General features: G+C 31.8%; 1 protein-coding gene across 2 annotated transcripts in view; it reads left to right on the top strand.

Annotated features, from left to right (window-relative positions):
- CSMD3 (CUB and Sushi multiple domains 3) overlaps window positions 1–14,089 on the top strand; it is a 580,968-nt gene that overhangs the window by 223,651 nt on the left and 343,228 nt on the right. Inside the window, exon 7 of one of the 2 annotated variants that reach the window (XM_066334980.1) lies at window positions 6,439–6,747. The exons of the other annotated variant lie outside the window; for it this stretch is intronic. Coding sequence (XP_066191077.1) covers window positions 6,439–6,747 — 309 coding nt within the window. The remainder of the gene's footprint in view (window positions 1–6,438; window positions 6,748–14,089) is intronic. 2 annotated transcript variants of the gene reach the window in all.

Raw genomic sequence — 14,089 nt, 5'->3', positions numbered from 1 at the left:
ATTTTCTGTAAACAAGAGACGTGTTTTGGTAATGGCAAGAACGTTTACATATTTTCTCTAGGAGGGACTTCTCTTGATGTCTCTCTGGGCTGACCAATGTGATTGAAGAGGTTTGTCTTCTTGTCACCAAGTGAATTGGTCTGTGTAAAAAATGATAAAAGGAGAGACAATTACCAAAAATGAAGCATTCACCTTTTCAGCCTTTTGAAGTTGGAGTCTTTGTGTCATTGTAGTATATAGTTGCTACATGTTATAGCCAAAGGGAACACAGCTTATTCTTATTCTAATAGAAATTTTAATGATCTGATAATCTGAATTATCAATTATAGCATTTTTTCATTTTGTCTGAATTTTCAGATTTCCAAATGTAATCAGTTTGATAACATTAAGATACATAAATTTACCATATTTTCAGTATCTGCTTAAAAAATGTAAAGTGACCTTAAATTCACTGAGAGAGGCATATGGAAGATCATCAAGACATGCATTTGTGTATACTGAAGTATAGCATATCTCCTGCATCACTGAAAATTTCTGGTTGATGCTTAATTGTCACTTTCGGACTGTTTTGGTATATGTCTTACTGTAGCAATTGATTAAATTTACAACATTACATAAAAAATAGAGAAAAAGAGAAGAAAGAGACAACAATAAGGAGGTTGAAAAAAGAGCAGAAAAAGGCAAGCTTAAAAAAATCCTAGGAAGATGCAGTAATGCAAAAAGTTAAAATTTGATATCAAAAGGAAGTAAAAATTAAATTCTCAGTGAAGTCTCACAAATGTGAACAACATGAAAACAAAACGAACAAAAAGAATTTTTTTAAACTTCTGGCTAGATAACTTTTGGAGCTTTTGCTACTTGTGTAAGTTCTGGGATCACTGTCTGCTCGAACTAAAGTCTAGAAATTTGTTTTGAACCCTGTCTTTTTCAGTCATGTATTTCTTCACAACCATAGTTTTACTGTATTTCTGTAAAACCACAGTTTTATTTCTTTTCTAAATCGCTGAGAGCTGAAAATATATTTTGTCAGAAGAATATTTTATGGAAGCCATTAATTTTTTTTTTATGTTCTGAAATCTATGTTCATGTATCTCTTTCTTTTATTTTCTATTACAATTTGATCCTAAGAACAGATAAAGATACTAGAAATTTATGAAGAATAAAATAAATTATTTTTTAAAATAATATATATGGAATGACATATGTTAAAAGATTCAAATAATCTTCTATATCTGCACAAATTTGAAAAATCCTTTAACAGATCCAGAATATATTCTTCTGATTAGGTTTCTAAATTTATTGGAATTTTTTTGCAAGCATCAGATATTTAATGGCAGAGAACATCAAAGAGAACAGTTAATTAAGATAGGGGAAAAAATGCATCTTCTTAACAGGATGCATGGGTCAGTTCAAAATTAGTTAAGTATAGGAAGGTTTTAAGTAAGGAAGCTAAATAAGCCTTGACTAAAAGTCCTTGAACATATGAAAGAAGAATGAAGATGGAATATAGTTATTAGTATTTTTAAAAATTCTATTTATAATTGTAACTCACTCTTTTTCTTTATGAGGTATGGGGTTTTTTTTGTTTGTTTGTTTGGGGTTTTTTGTGTGTTTTTTTTTTTCTTGTTGTTGTTTTTGGGGGTTTTTTTGTTGTTTTTTTTGGTTTTTTTTTTTTTTTTTTTTTTTTTTTTTCTTAAAACTGTTTACATTTCTTTCTCAACTACCCATTGCAAAATTATAGACTAACTTCTTGCTAATAAGATACACAGGAGAAGTCCCAAGCTGGCCTCATGTAAGTCACCTCATTAATATCTTCCTATTCTCTGAGTCCTATTTAGGGTCATCTGCATTAAGGACCTTTAGCCTTATTTGGGAAGTCCGTGCTGGATCATATGTGTCACAGGGACTAATAAAGTCCTGTATCTTTATTCATCCTGAATAAATAAGATAGTGAATATTCCAAATTGCTTTCACATAGGACTCAGCATGGGTTTAGGAATCAATCATCAAAACAAATTCTAATGAATTAGAATAGCTGTTGGACAGTTGCCTTAGATCCCATTTGGTTTTATGAACAATTTGCATGTTCTTAACTGTTCTTCAACCACTGAAGTTAAAAGAATTAAATTTAGAAAATAGTCATATATGGCCTGACTTTCTACCTAGAGTCCAGTAACAAGTGGAGTGCTACAAGTGTCTGTTCTGGTACAAATTCTCTTGAAGGTGTTTATCAATGAGCCTCAGTCAATGACAGGGAGCAGTGTCACTGGATTTGCAGATGACACCAAAATGTCATTATAGTCAAGGACCAACAGTCAGTATAGCTGAGGACAGTGTTGCCATAGGGACACAGACAAGCTGGAGGAATAAGCCAACAGAAATCCTATGAAACTCAACAAAGCTCAGTGTAAAGTCCTGTAGCTGGGTAAAAAGAACCCTGGCAACCGGAGTGTCTGATAGCAAACAGCTCTGCTGAATAGACCCTGTGTGTTGTGGCAGACAGCAAGCTGAGCATGACAGCAGTGTGCCCTGGGAAGAAAGAGGACCAACATCATCCTGAGTTATATTAATAGGAATATAGTCAGTAGATTAAAAGGGAAATTTTTTTGTCCTTGTCTCAACACTTCTGTGACCATAGCTGGATTAGTGCCTCAAGATTTGGGCTTCATGACAGGGAAGATGAATTTTTCACTGAAGCAAGTTCAGTGGAGGGTCACCAAGATGGTTGGGGGTTGGAGCACTTATCCTATGAGGGAAGGCTGAGCAGCCTGAGCTTTTTCAACCTGGAGAAAAGAGGACAACTTATAGGAAAGCTTTCCAAAGTCAGAGTCCTCTAAAAGGAAAAATACAAAGATCACTTTCAACAAGTGTTTTCACTCTTAGATACCATTTTCTGCCTTATTTTTGTTTCTGGTGAATGCTTTTCAGAGTGTGCAAAGGTATTTATTATCTCCATGGATTATTCCCTCAGGAATTGCTCATAAAAATTTGGTCCATTAGATTAATTGTTACTTGAACTTCCACTATGAGTTTATCTGGGGTAAATTCCCTTTGGATTCATGTTTACAACAGGAATCTTGTGTATACTTGTAGCATATTGCATATGCAAAGTGTGTGCATCTAGCACAGATTCATAATCTATTTTTGGAGCTTTGTTTCAGGCAAATGTCAAAGGCTCTTGCCTCTTTTCTTTACTAAAAATGATCCTGAAATCAAGAACAACTTCCACTCCTATATAAATAGAAAGGCTTATGGGGCTCCCATATGTTTGCATTATCCTAGGTTTTAACAGTTGCAACACTTTTGAGTGGTGTCTTGTTAAGACTAGTTTTCTGAACTGAATTTCTCTGTAGATCATCAGCTTGATCTTTTTCCACTTCTACAGAGCTAGAAGTTTTAAAGTGTAAATACCACTTCAAATCTCTCCTTGTGTAAGCAGGCTAATTTGACACATGAAAGGTCCTCAGTTTTACTGATTTTCATCTGCTCTTCTTCCACAGAGACTTGCTTAAAAAATACTGGTCCAGTTTAGTAGGTCTCAGACTGTTTTAGTGTGGGTTAGTCAGGTTCTCTTTCTTTGTGAACTCATGCCCTAAAGAGCAATTATACTTTCTTAACCCTGTGTCCTTACCGTTTTCTCATATGATTCACCTTGGCAGCTCCTCAAAGTTCACATCTTTGCAGTGGCTGATTGTGAATTCAAAGTGATGCTCAGCCTCTGAGTTGACTTCAGTTGACTGCAAAATTTTGGTTTAAGCTTTTCTCAAAAAGCAGTAATCAGTCTTTTTCTCTTCCTTTTTGTGCCATTTATCATTAAAAGTTTTTATTTCCTTTTTTCCCCTTTTTTTAAAAACTGGAGTATTGAAATAAAATAATATAGGAGTATTTCTTTATCACATAGAAAAATACAATTTTAAAAATAATCTCTCTGACTAATTGAAATGTCAGATATAACTGCAGAAGACTGAAGTGGAGAGTATGTTAAAATGCCTGTGCAACAAAGGTGTTTCAATCGGTCTAAGACAGTTTTCATAAAATAAAGACACCAAAATTCATAGTTTTTCAGATTACAAATAATATTTATGGAAAAATTGATGGAGCTTTTCTGTGCAGTAGCTGATACTTACAAGATTGTTTATACATAGTGTTAATTTCTCTCAAAGTCCTCTATGTAAATCAAGCCATATTGTTTAACTTTACTGATCTTCTGCATGAGTTCTTCACTATAAGTGGATGTCGAAGCCTAAAACCTTAGGTGTTCTGTTTGAAAATTCCCTCTTTATCAAAGCAGTACTTTTCAGTGTATAAGCCTTGTAGCTTTAAGTTTAGTTTTTCTTTCTTTTTTTCATTTGAGATGAACTTTCTTTTAAGTTGTTCTCATTTAAAGTGCTGTGCCTATCTAAATAAATAGGATAGACCATGCCATTTGATGGAGATTTTGAATACAATTTTGCTTTGACCTTGATATTGGAAGCAGGTGATTGCCTGTTCTTATACATTTGCATGCATGATGAAGATATATTCACATAGATTTTGTTTTAATAGCAGTGGTTATGTAACATACATTAAGTTGTCTTTGTTTTAAACAGCACTTTCTGTTTCAAAATATCTCTTGGCCATGCATTTGTATTTTCTGTGTTTTAGACATGATACCAATCTGTCAAAATTGTATACTGAATCATAAGTAGTCTAGACTTTTGATATTATGAATATTGTGACAATTTTCTTCTTTTGTTATGAAATAAAGAATAAAACATGTTGAGATCTATTTTAGTTATATGCCACTGCCATCATAAGACAGCAAGTAGATTTTGATTTGGTCTCTGACACATAAACCTGGAGTCTTACATGGTGCTTCTAAGGTGCTTTAGTTTTGCAGAGAAAACTACCACTATGATTTAGAGATGATGTACTTCACAACAGATGTTAAGACATTAAATGTCAGATAGCAAAAATAATATGTACCCAGATCAGCTTTATTTGTTGCCTTTATAAACCTAACATATACTCTTATCTTAGTATTTTAGTAGCATGACAAACCATTTTATCCTAAAATTTGTGCAGTAAACAAAGGAGACTCTATTAGCAAGGCTGAGTATTTTTGATATGAGGATCTCTTCCATTATTTTGTACAGAACATTTGAGAATTCTGTCAAGAGATCTGATACATCTTGTGCCTTAAATATACTATATAATGCTTTGTTCCTTTGGGAGTTTTATTTCCATTTTCTAGTGGACAGATTTTTCTAAGAGTGTGAAAACTCTAGTGGCTTTCCATCCTGTCATCACCCACTATATTTAAAAGATAAGTCTCAAGGTATGAGAGGAGAACTCAGAATTAAAAAGAGAAGTGTGGAATATTATTGTTTGAATGACTTTTCAAGGACCCCTAATCATTATGATGGAATAAAAAAGCCATGTTTTAAGGGTACTAGCAAAACATATTACAGTTCACGATACCTCAGCATTGTTTATGCTATTTTTTATGGTGAATTTTGTTATTCATTGCCCAGTCATTTATTCTTTCCAGTCAAGATGGAGTTTCTACTGTGTTAAGATTTTCTAAATGCTCACAGGTGAGAGACTTGGCTTCCAAACATTTGCAACCAAATATGGGGGATGGGGAGAGATGAAAATGTTAATAAAATATTGAAAATTTGTCTATATATTTTAAATACTAGAGAAATTAAAAGTACTATTAATGTTTTCACAAGCAAGGGGTGGACAATTGTTGAGCTTATCAAATACTGTGTGTGTGAGGTTTTTTTAGTAAAATAATCTGGTATATTACAGAAATCAGAGAGCAAAAGGGAATTACATATGAAGCCTCTTTACAACCTTAAGTATAAATAATAATGCTGACAAATTTTGTTTAAATGTGTGCCTTTTACTATTCATCTACACTTGGCCTTGTGTCAAGTCTAAATGGGCTTTTAGAGCCCTGTCAAGCTTTGATGAAAAGAATGAGCATATCTGGCAGCCTTATTAGCAGCTGGAATATGGCATCTTTTTCTGCTACTTAGGTTACTATATAATGCTGCCATTTCACTCCTCGATTGGGATGGTTACCACTTTGCTAAATGTGGGGGCCCTGTTAATGGTATAGCTGTATATTTTGCTCTAGCCATGCTGATTTCAGGACTGAATGTGCAGGGGTGGAAATGATATGTTGTCATTATACTGGTTAAAAAGTTTAAGTTTTGAGGACATTTCAAACTTAACATGTTAATACATGTCACTATTATTACAAAATGTTCACTAGCATTAAATGATGTTCTGATTGCTCCAGTTTTTTGAATAAAGCCTATTGACTTTCCTCTTTTTCATGTCAGTTGTCTTTACTGTGTTAAACAGAGGGAAATTTAATCATTTAGATTGATCAAGAAAACACAATTCAAAAGAAAAAGTTAGCATCCAGTACTACTGTGTGTCCCACAGGTTCTTCTACTTTCATCAAAACTGCCTCCACTGGTGAGTTAGAGGAGCATATTGCAGCCACTACTGGTGCCATTACTGTTGCTAGCACATCTGCTGATGTTGCTGTATCCAGTGCAGTGACCACCTGTAGACAATCTGCTGAAGAACAACGAGTACAAGCTATGAATATAAGAAAATCAGTTCTGGAGTCAGCCACTTACAAGGAAACAGTCTCTCTTCATCAAGCAAATTTACAAGGCACAAGAAGACGACCAAGAAATGCTGAACAGATAGAAAGAACTAAAGAACTTGCAGTTGTTACTCATAGAGGTATTGGATATTATTTTACTTGTGCCCATGTAGTTATGAAAAAATATATTGTATCAATTAAAAATGAAAGTTCAGGTGTCCATTTAGAAAATGTAATTAAACCAAATGGGAAAGGGATTAAATACATCTAAATTTGAGTTCTAGTAGGGCAGTCAGATGGAAAAATTAAATTAGTAATGATATTGCCTTGGTTTTGAAAATGGATTTGATTTATAAAATGACAAAATGTCCATATAAGGAATTTTCTTTTGATAATTTTCTTTTATAGCTTGCATCATTATATTTCACAATAAAACCTAGTGTAAGACATCTGATGAAAGTTTAGAGAATTGAGATTAGAATATTAATCTATTCTGCATACGTGATTAGATATAATTAACCATAGCATTAAAATGTACTTTATAAATAGCTGCTGTTCGAAACTTGTAGGTGATGCAGTTGAATTCATCTCGTCTGTTTAAGTCTTCAGTAAAATTTTGGTTTTTAGAACATCTGTACATTCTATCAAATATAAAATCAATGTTTAAAGCAACATTTAGAACACTAGGAAATTCAGCAAATATTAAAGTGTTAAAGCTAAAGATCTTGTATATTTCTATATTGAGATTATCTGATCGGTATGCTAAAATATTAATAATGAACAACATTTGAAGTACGAAACTAGCATTGTTCGCTGTGTTAAAAAGTAAATATCTATATCTGAAACATGAAGCTGACAAAAAGTAATACTGGAAAGTGTTAATATAACCATCAGATATTCTGAAAAAAAATTGCATGTGGTGTGTCTTTAAACAAACACAATTTCAGAAAAGGATCAGCTTAATTTTGTAGGCTAATGTCATTGAATACCATTTGTTTTACATTTTGAATTTTTATTATGTGCTTCATGTTAAACAATTTTACATGAAAATTTATAAACACCAATATATTGGTGAGAAGCACCTTTTATAGCCCAAGGAATTTTTAGAGATCGCATTATATGATTGATACTTTGTAAAGATAGTTTTATTTTGAATCTGTTGTCTTACTGGATAGTCACCTAGTATGATTTATTCTAGCTTCATTTACTAACACCTTTGAAACAGGAAAGCTGCAGAATTTTAAAATATATCATTAAACAGAAGAAATGAAAAACAAACACTGTTTTGCATCTAAAATAGAAATTATTAAGTAGATGTTTATGTTTCATTTGTATTAATTTCAGTCAAGATCTGAAGTATTTTCTGGTTGTTGACTGATATAAATTAATCAATAGTTCGGTTTGTACTGTTGTATGGCTGTGCAATCACTTCAGAATGTCTTTGGCCAAGTTAAAAAAAACAGGGTTATTTTCAGTTATGAGGGATCATGTGAGGATCTGTAATAATATCTTGTAATTAAAAAATGTAAGAATGCACTGCTTTGGCAGTTAAATATGGCAGTAATTGTTATACACATATTCTATTTTTCCCATTTTCTCTTTGGAATCATTACACTGCAGTGACCTCTCCACTGTTTTCTCAATGTTCCTTTCTTCTCTGACCTATTCTTTAAGGCAAGGTATAGGTACAGCATGTGCTTCTAAATTATTTTATTAAAATAAAGTGCTAGGTATTATATTATTTTAAAAAAAAGGAGAATAATTTAGACACCAAGATACGGCTAAAATAATGTTTCAGTACTAATTTTTCACATACTAAAATGGTACTATAGGTACCAAAAGGTACGATAACCCACATACAAGTGAAGTCAGACTTTTCTATACCTTAGTGGAGAAGAAAGGCCACATCTAGTTCTGTGAGGATTTTATTCCCTCATGCGACATTGAGTCTTGATTTTGCTAGCAGTCATTATACAAAAGCTTCAAAATTTTTTTACTGTGTCTGTTACTCATGTTTCTCATGTCTGTTACATACACATATGCATGCATGCTATTAAAGGGATATTCATATACTGAGTAAAATTTTACCATTTTTACTTAGCGAACACCAATATTTGATAACAGTAATTAAAACATATTAAATGACCTTCAATAAATAGCCTATCATTTTCTTCAATGAAATATTGCCCACTAAAAAGACATAGACATACTCTGAAGGAATTTTTTGGGAATGTGAAATAGTTGTTAATTGACTTGAAGTAATTTTTATTACAGAGGGATGTTCCTAAGGTATTTCTATAGAATTTCCTGCAGGCTATTATTGAAGTATTTTATCCTCTCTTTTACAATGTATTATGCACAGAAGTTTAAAAACTCTGCATAATAAATAATTATAGAATTATATAGGACCTACTAAAGAATTTCCTTTGAATTTATTTTAAAATTATTTCTCTGTTTAATAGCTATTGAAAATTAGTTTTTACTTTGGAAATGCATTTTTTCCTGTGGTCTAGATTGTAATTTAAGAATTACACTCTCAAATTATGCAAATTAATTCATAATTGAGAAGACAAAATTTAATATCCTAAATGTAATTACTAAAATTTATTATATGTATGTGTGAATATCTAAAATTTTAAAAATGTATTGTACATATAGACCTAACTGTAGGCTTTTTTGAGAATATTACCAGCAAAACCCTAATAGTGCAGTTTTATGATACACTGGTATACATGCAAAATCATAGCTTCAGTAAAAGAGTAGAACTGTTGGCCTTCAATGGGCTTGTTCTGTGAACAAGGTGTTTCAGAATTTGTGAACAAGGTGTTTCAGAATGAGTAGACAATGACAATACTATTTTGTTTTGTAAACATTTTTTTGAAGTTTATTCATGAATGAGATGTATAGAGAGAACTAGAGATTTGTATACACCCAAAATTCAACTGCTAGGTGTAAATTACTGTACTATTTATACTACATGGACCGCAACAATATTTTAAATTGTGTCAAAGGCTGACTGATTAGTATCTTTTTGAAGCTTATTAGCTGGAAAAAGGAACCTCAGGTACACGTGGTGAAATCTCTTGAGGAATAATGTACATGATTATGGTTTCTTCATCAACAAGGATTCAGACTGAATCAGATAAATAAAGGTACTCTAATGGTGTTACAATTTCCTGATCATTCCACCTTACAAAATAAAATTTAAGACAGGATGAAAGTGTAAATTTTGAAGTGAATGTCAGTATGTAGAGAACTTAAATAAGGACAAGTTAGTATATGTAAATATTTTTGTTAGGGAGATGACCAAGAAGAGTTCTTGTTCTTGGAACAATGAAAATTTTTAGAAGGAGGGAGTGCATGAGAAGCTTACTTTCAAGATACACCTTGACAGACTAATGAAAAATATATTTAGATAGGATAGCTGGTAGTGAAAACCAGCATCTTTTGGGTCCTTTTAGTACTAATGAATCCAAGTGGTTAAATTCAGGAAAGTTTATCTCCTCAATTCAGCAGAAGGGGGAACTAAAAGGAGATCCCTAACCCCTTTCATTCAGTCAAACCTAGGAACTTCAAACACGGAGATTTTAGTAGAAAATATTTTTTATACTACAATCGCAGCTTCTGGTATGATCTGTATTTTTCAGATGTGAAAACATGAAAAGATTTAAACATGACAGAAACATAACAGATACATGATAGAAACATGATATTTCCAAGTGGGGTTTTTTGTTTGGTTTTGGTTTTTGGGGTTTTTTTTGGATTTTTTCCCTTGTTTAAATATTTAACAACTGTTGGCCTCAAGTGACTCGTGATTCAAAGTAATAGAGGATAATCTGAAATTTTTCGTTTTCTACCATTTTTGTTTCATACGGTGAATTCAATGCTTCGTAATGCTTTTAGTCCTATTGAATTGTTTTATGGTTTATATCAACTACATACTTTACTTATTTAGGCTTTAGAATTTTTATTTGTGTATATGCATACATCATGAGAGATATTTTAGAACATTTTCTTATATAGCATACTTTTACTGTCTAAAGATATGTAAAGAGGCATATGGCCAAATATTTAAAGGCATTTGTACAGTGTGCTTAATAATATGACTTAAATTTTGGTCAGCCCTGAAGTGCTCAGGCAGTTGACTGTTGATTGTTGTTGGTCCCTTCCAACTATCCTATTGTTTCTATTCTATTCTATTCTATTCTATTCTATTCTATTCTATTCTATTCTATTCTATTCTGTTCTGTTCTGTTCTGTTCTGTTCTGTCCTACTCTACTCTACTCTACTCTGCTCTCAACATTCATTTTAATATGGAAATACACATATATAATAATTGAATGCCGCTGAGAAAAAAATGAGTACCAGGTGCAAGCAATGAAAAAGACCTCTAGTACAGTTCGTAAGTCATAAAGTAAATTTAGACAAAATAAACAATCTGAAAAAGAAATACAGTGGTTGAAGGAAAAAATTGCTTAGCAGACTCAGGCTCAAATACTGCCAGGAAGTCTTAATGGATGACTCTACTCATTACCTAGCAGTTCACAAGTGTCTCAGTGCTTTCCTTATGAAAATAATTTCAAGAGAACTCTGCATTCCAAAGAAATTTATTACTCCAAAATTCTCTTTATAAAGAATAGAAATGTCACTAAGCATTTGCAAATTTTAACCATATATTCTCAGTTTGAGGAAATATATGCTTTGATAATTTTACTTGATTATTTTTTTACAAAATTTTATTAATTCTACAGACATCTCCACTCTCTTTCTCTATTATTTTTATTACTCTCTTGTAAGCCTTTATAATTTCTCTGTCCTTTTCCTTTCTTCTATAAAAGCACTTGCCTCATACTTTTTGGTATCTGACTTTATATCATATCTTCGTAATGGCCAGGAAAGAAATGAATCAGGGAGAAAAAAATCTTGTTACTGGGTGTTCCTTATTAAACCAGCATTTCTTTTTCCTCCTGTCTTACAGGAGAATTTATGATTGTAGAAGGCAAGAAGATTTTAAGGTTTGGTACAGGAAATTAAATCATATGCTAATGAAACTTTTGAAAACAAAAAGATTTTAAAAGAAAATTATTTGTCATGATTTTTTTGAAAGACTGTAATAAAAATAATAGATCATTACTTTGGGATTATTCAATATAAAACTTCTAAGGATTTGTTAGAAAATATGTTTCACATATCCTATTTTTTTGAGGTTTACTTAGAAGCAGGAAGAAGAAAGAAGGAGTAAAGATAGAGAGGTTTTTGAAGAGCTGTTGAATATTTTTAAGTCTAGTAGGTAATCAGTGTGCAGATGTCCTCAGGGTTTTTTAGTTTCTTTGCTTTTGTTAAAAACCCAGAGCTACAAAGATGGGAGTCTGAAGAAAGTAAATGTATTTGGCAGTAAGATTTCTAAGATTATTTGTATATAAGATTTGTATATAGGAAGTTTTCTTCTTGGAAAACTGTGTAAGTTGCGAGAAATAAGCATAAAACAAATGTAATCTAGCACTCATACATTTAATCATTGAGTTACATTTGTTTAATATTTCATAATACTTTTGGAAATACCCATTTAATATATGCAACAAATCACATAGATACGTTCTGTTTGGTGGATGAACTCTATAATGGATGATTCGTTAATGAAGATTTTCATTAGACAATAAGTGATAATAATGTCCAGAATTTCTTGATATCTTCTCACGTGGAAGGAGGAAAGGAGATGATTTTTCATCCAGCAGTCAGGTCTGGAGTGATTAGAAGGAAAAAAGGGAAAAAGAAAATTAGCCATACTGATTTTAATAAATTAGTTATGCTGATGTTTTAATTGAATCATTGCCTTTTATATTTCCCTATCAATTTTCTTCTCAGAACTTGTTTTTCCTATTTGTGTTTTTTTACAGTTCCTGCAGTTCTTAATTGTTTTTCATTACACTCTCAATTCTAACTTCTATAATTGATTTTTTCTGATGTGTTGTGTCGTTATTTTCCCTTAATATTTCAGGATTTCTTCTTTTGATCACAAATTGTTGGTATAAATCAGACATAGTTTAGTTAGAATATTAAAGAAAAATATTGAAATTATAATTTAATATTAAAATGCACATATTAAGTGTACTTCCTTCTTTTAAATAATGTGTTTTTTAGAGACATTTGATATACATGTAATATAGGATATAATAGGAAAACTGCAATTTTGATCATTTTAAATTACTAATACGGTGCAATAATTCAGTGTAGTAATGAAGTTGTTGCAGTAATTTGAAATACAAATCTTCTATACAATTTAATTTGACCAGAGTTCTTTAGAGTTTAAAGGGGAGGTGGGGATGTGGGGAAATAGATGGAGGGGCTGTGTAGTAAATAAAAAAAAAACTAAGATCATGTAAAAAGTGAAAAAAATTATTAGTATAAAAAGTGGGTGTTTCACCACTTTGTAGTCTGTTCATCTTCTGTATGGCTCTCCATACTTAAGAAATTGTTAACTTATGCAGTTCATGCTTTACTAAAAAAACTGATGAAAATTCATGTTCTGTAATGCTGACTTTTAAAGTGCAGAAAGATTCTAGACAAAAGTGGTACGTTAGTTGTTGTGTTGTGGTAACAGGGAAGTTTATTTGAATACTCAATAGGTTCGGAGATTTTTTTAGTGGCAATCTCTGAGGTACCTGGATATTTAACACTTGCACTGTTAGAGTTTGTAAATTCTGGATAATTAATTGTATCACATGCATATAAACATGATGTAAATAATTGACCTTTATGTGAGTAGTGAGTAGTAAGTTCAATGCATTCAGGCAGAGGATGTACTTCTAAAGGAAATACAATGAATGTCCATATAGACATATGTCAAAGATGGACTAAAAATATCATGCCAAATGTATTTGGAATATCTGCATAGGCACAGCCAGTGTTGGAATTCCAGAGTATAAAATGCTATTGTTTCTATCACTAGAAATTGTGTTGTTGTGAGTAAAATCTGCCATTGTCACATATTGAAGATTTTAAGTAATCAGTGAATTACTGGTTCTGCAAAAGTCAAAATCAGTTCTACACTGTATTCCAAACAAATTCTTTTCTGCCACTTCGAAAGTATTTGAAGATTTAATTCCTCTTTATTTCTCAGATAGCTTGTTTTCCCATAGCATTATATTTTTGCATATGTAATTTAAGTAGGGCTGTATATGCAATCTTGAAATAATGGTTTTGATGTTGTCATATTGTTCTCCATGTCCATTAGTTGAGTGGTAGTGAATATAAAGTAAGAGTAGTTCTGGAGAGGGGAAGGGCTGTTACCACTGTTGTGTGTAGTTACTTGAAGTAATGCAACCTTAATGCCTGCTTTGCCTTTAAATACTGTTTATATTTGATTTGAAAATTTACAAATTACAGAAAGAAAAAGCTGGATACTTCTGTTAAATAAATGCTGTTGCATAACAAAAACAAAGATGTGAATTTGTGAGTTGACAGTGTCTTAAATAAATATC

This window comes from Sylvia atricapilla, chromosome 1 (genome assembly GCF_009819655.1).
Source record: "Sylvia atricapilla isolate bSylAtr1 chromosome 1, bSylAtr1.pri, whole genome shotgun sequence".
NCBI classification, from domain to species: Eukaryota; Metazoa; Chordata; class Aves; order Passeriformes; family Sylviidae; genus Sylvia; species Sylvia atricapilla.
This window is presented reverse-complemented; position numbering and strand designations above follow the sequence as displayed.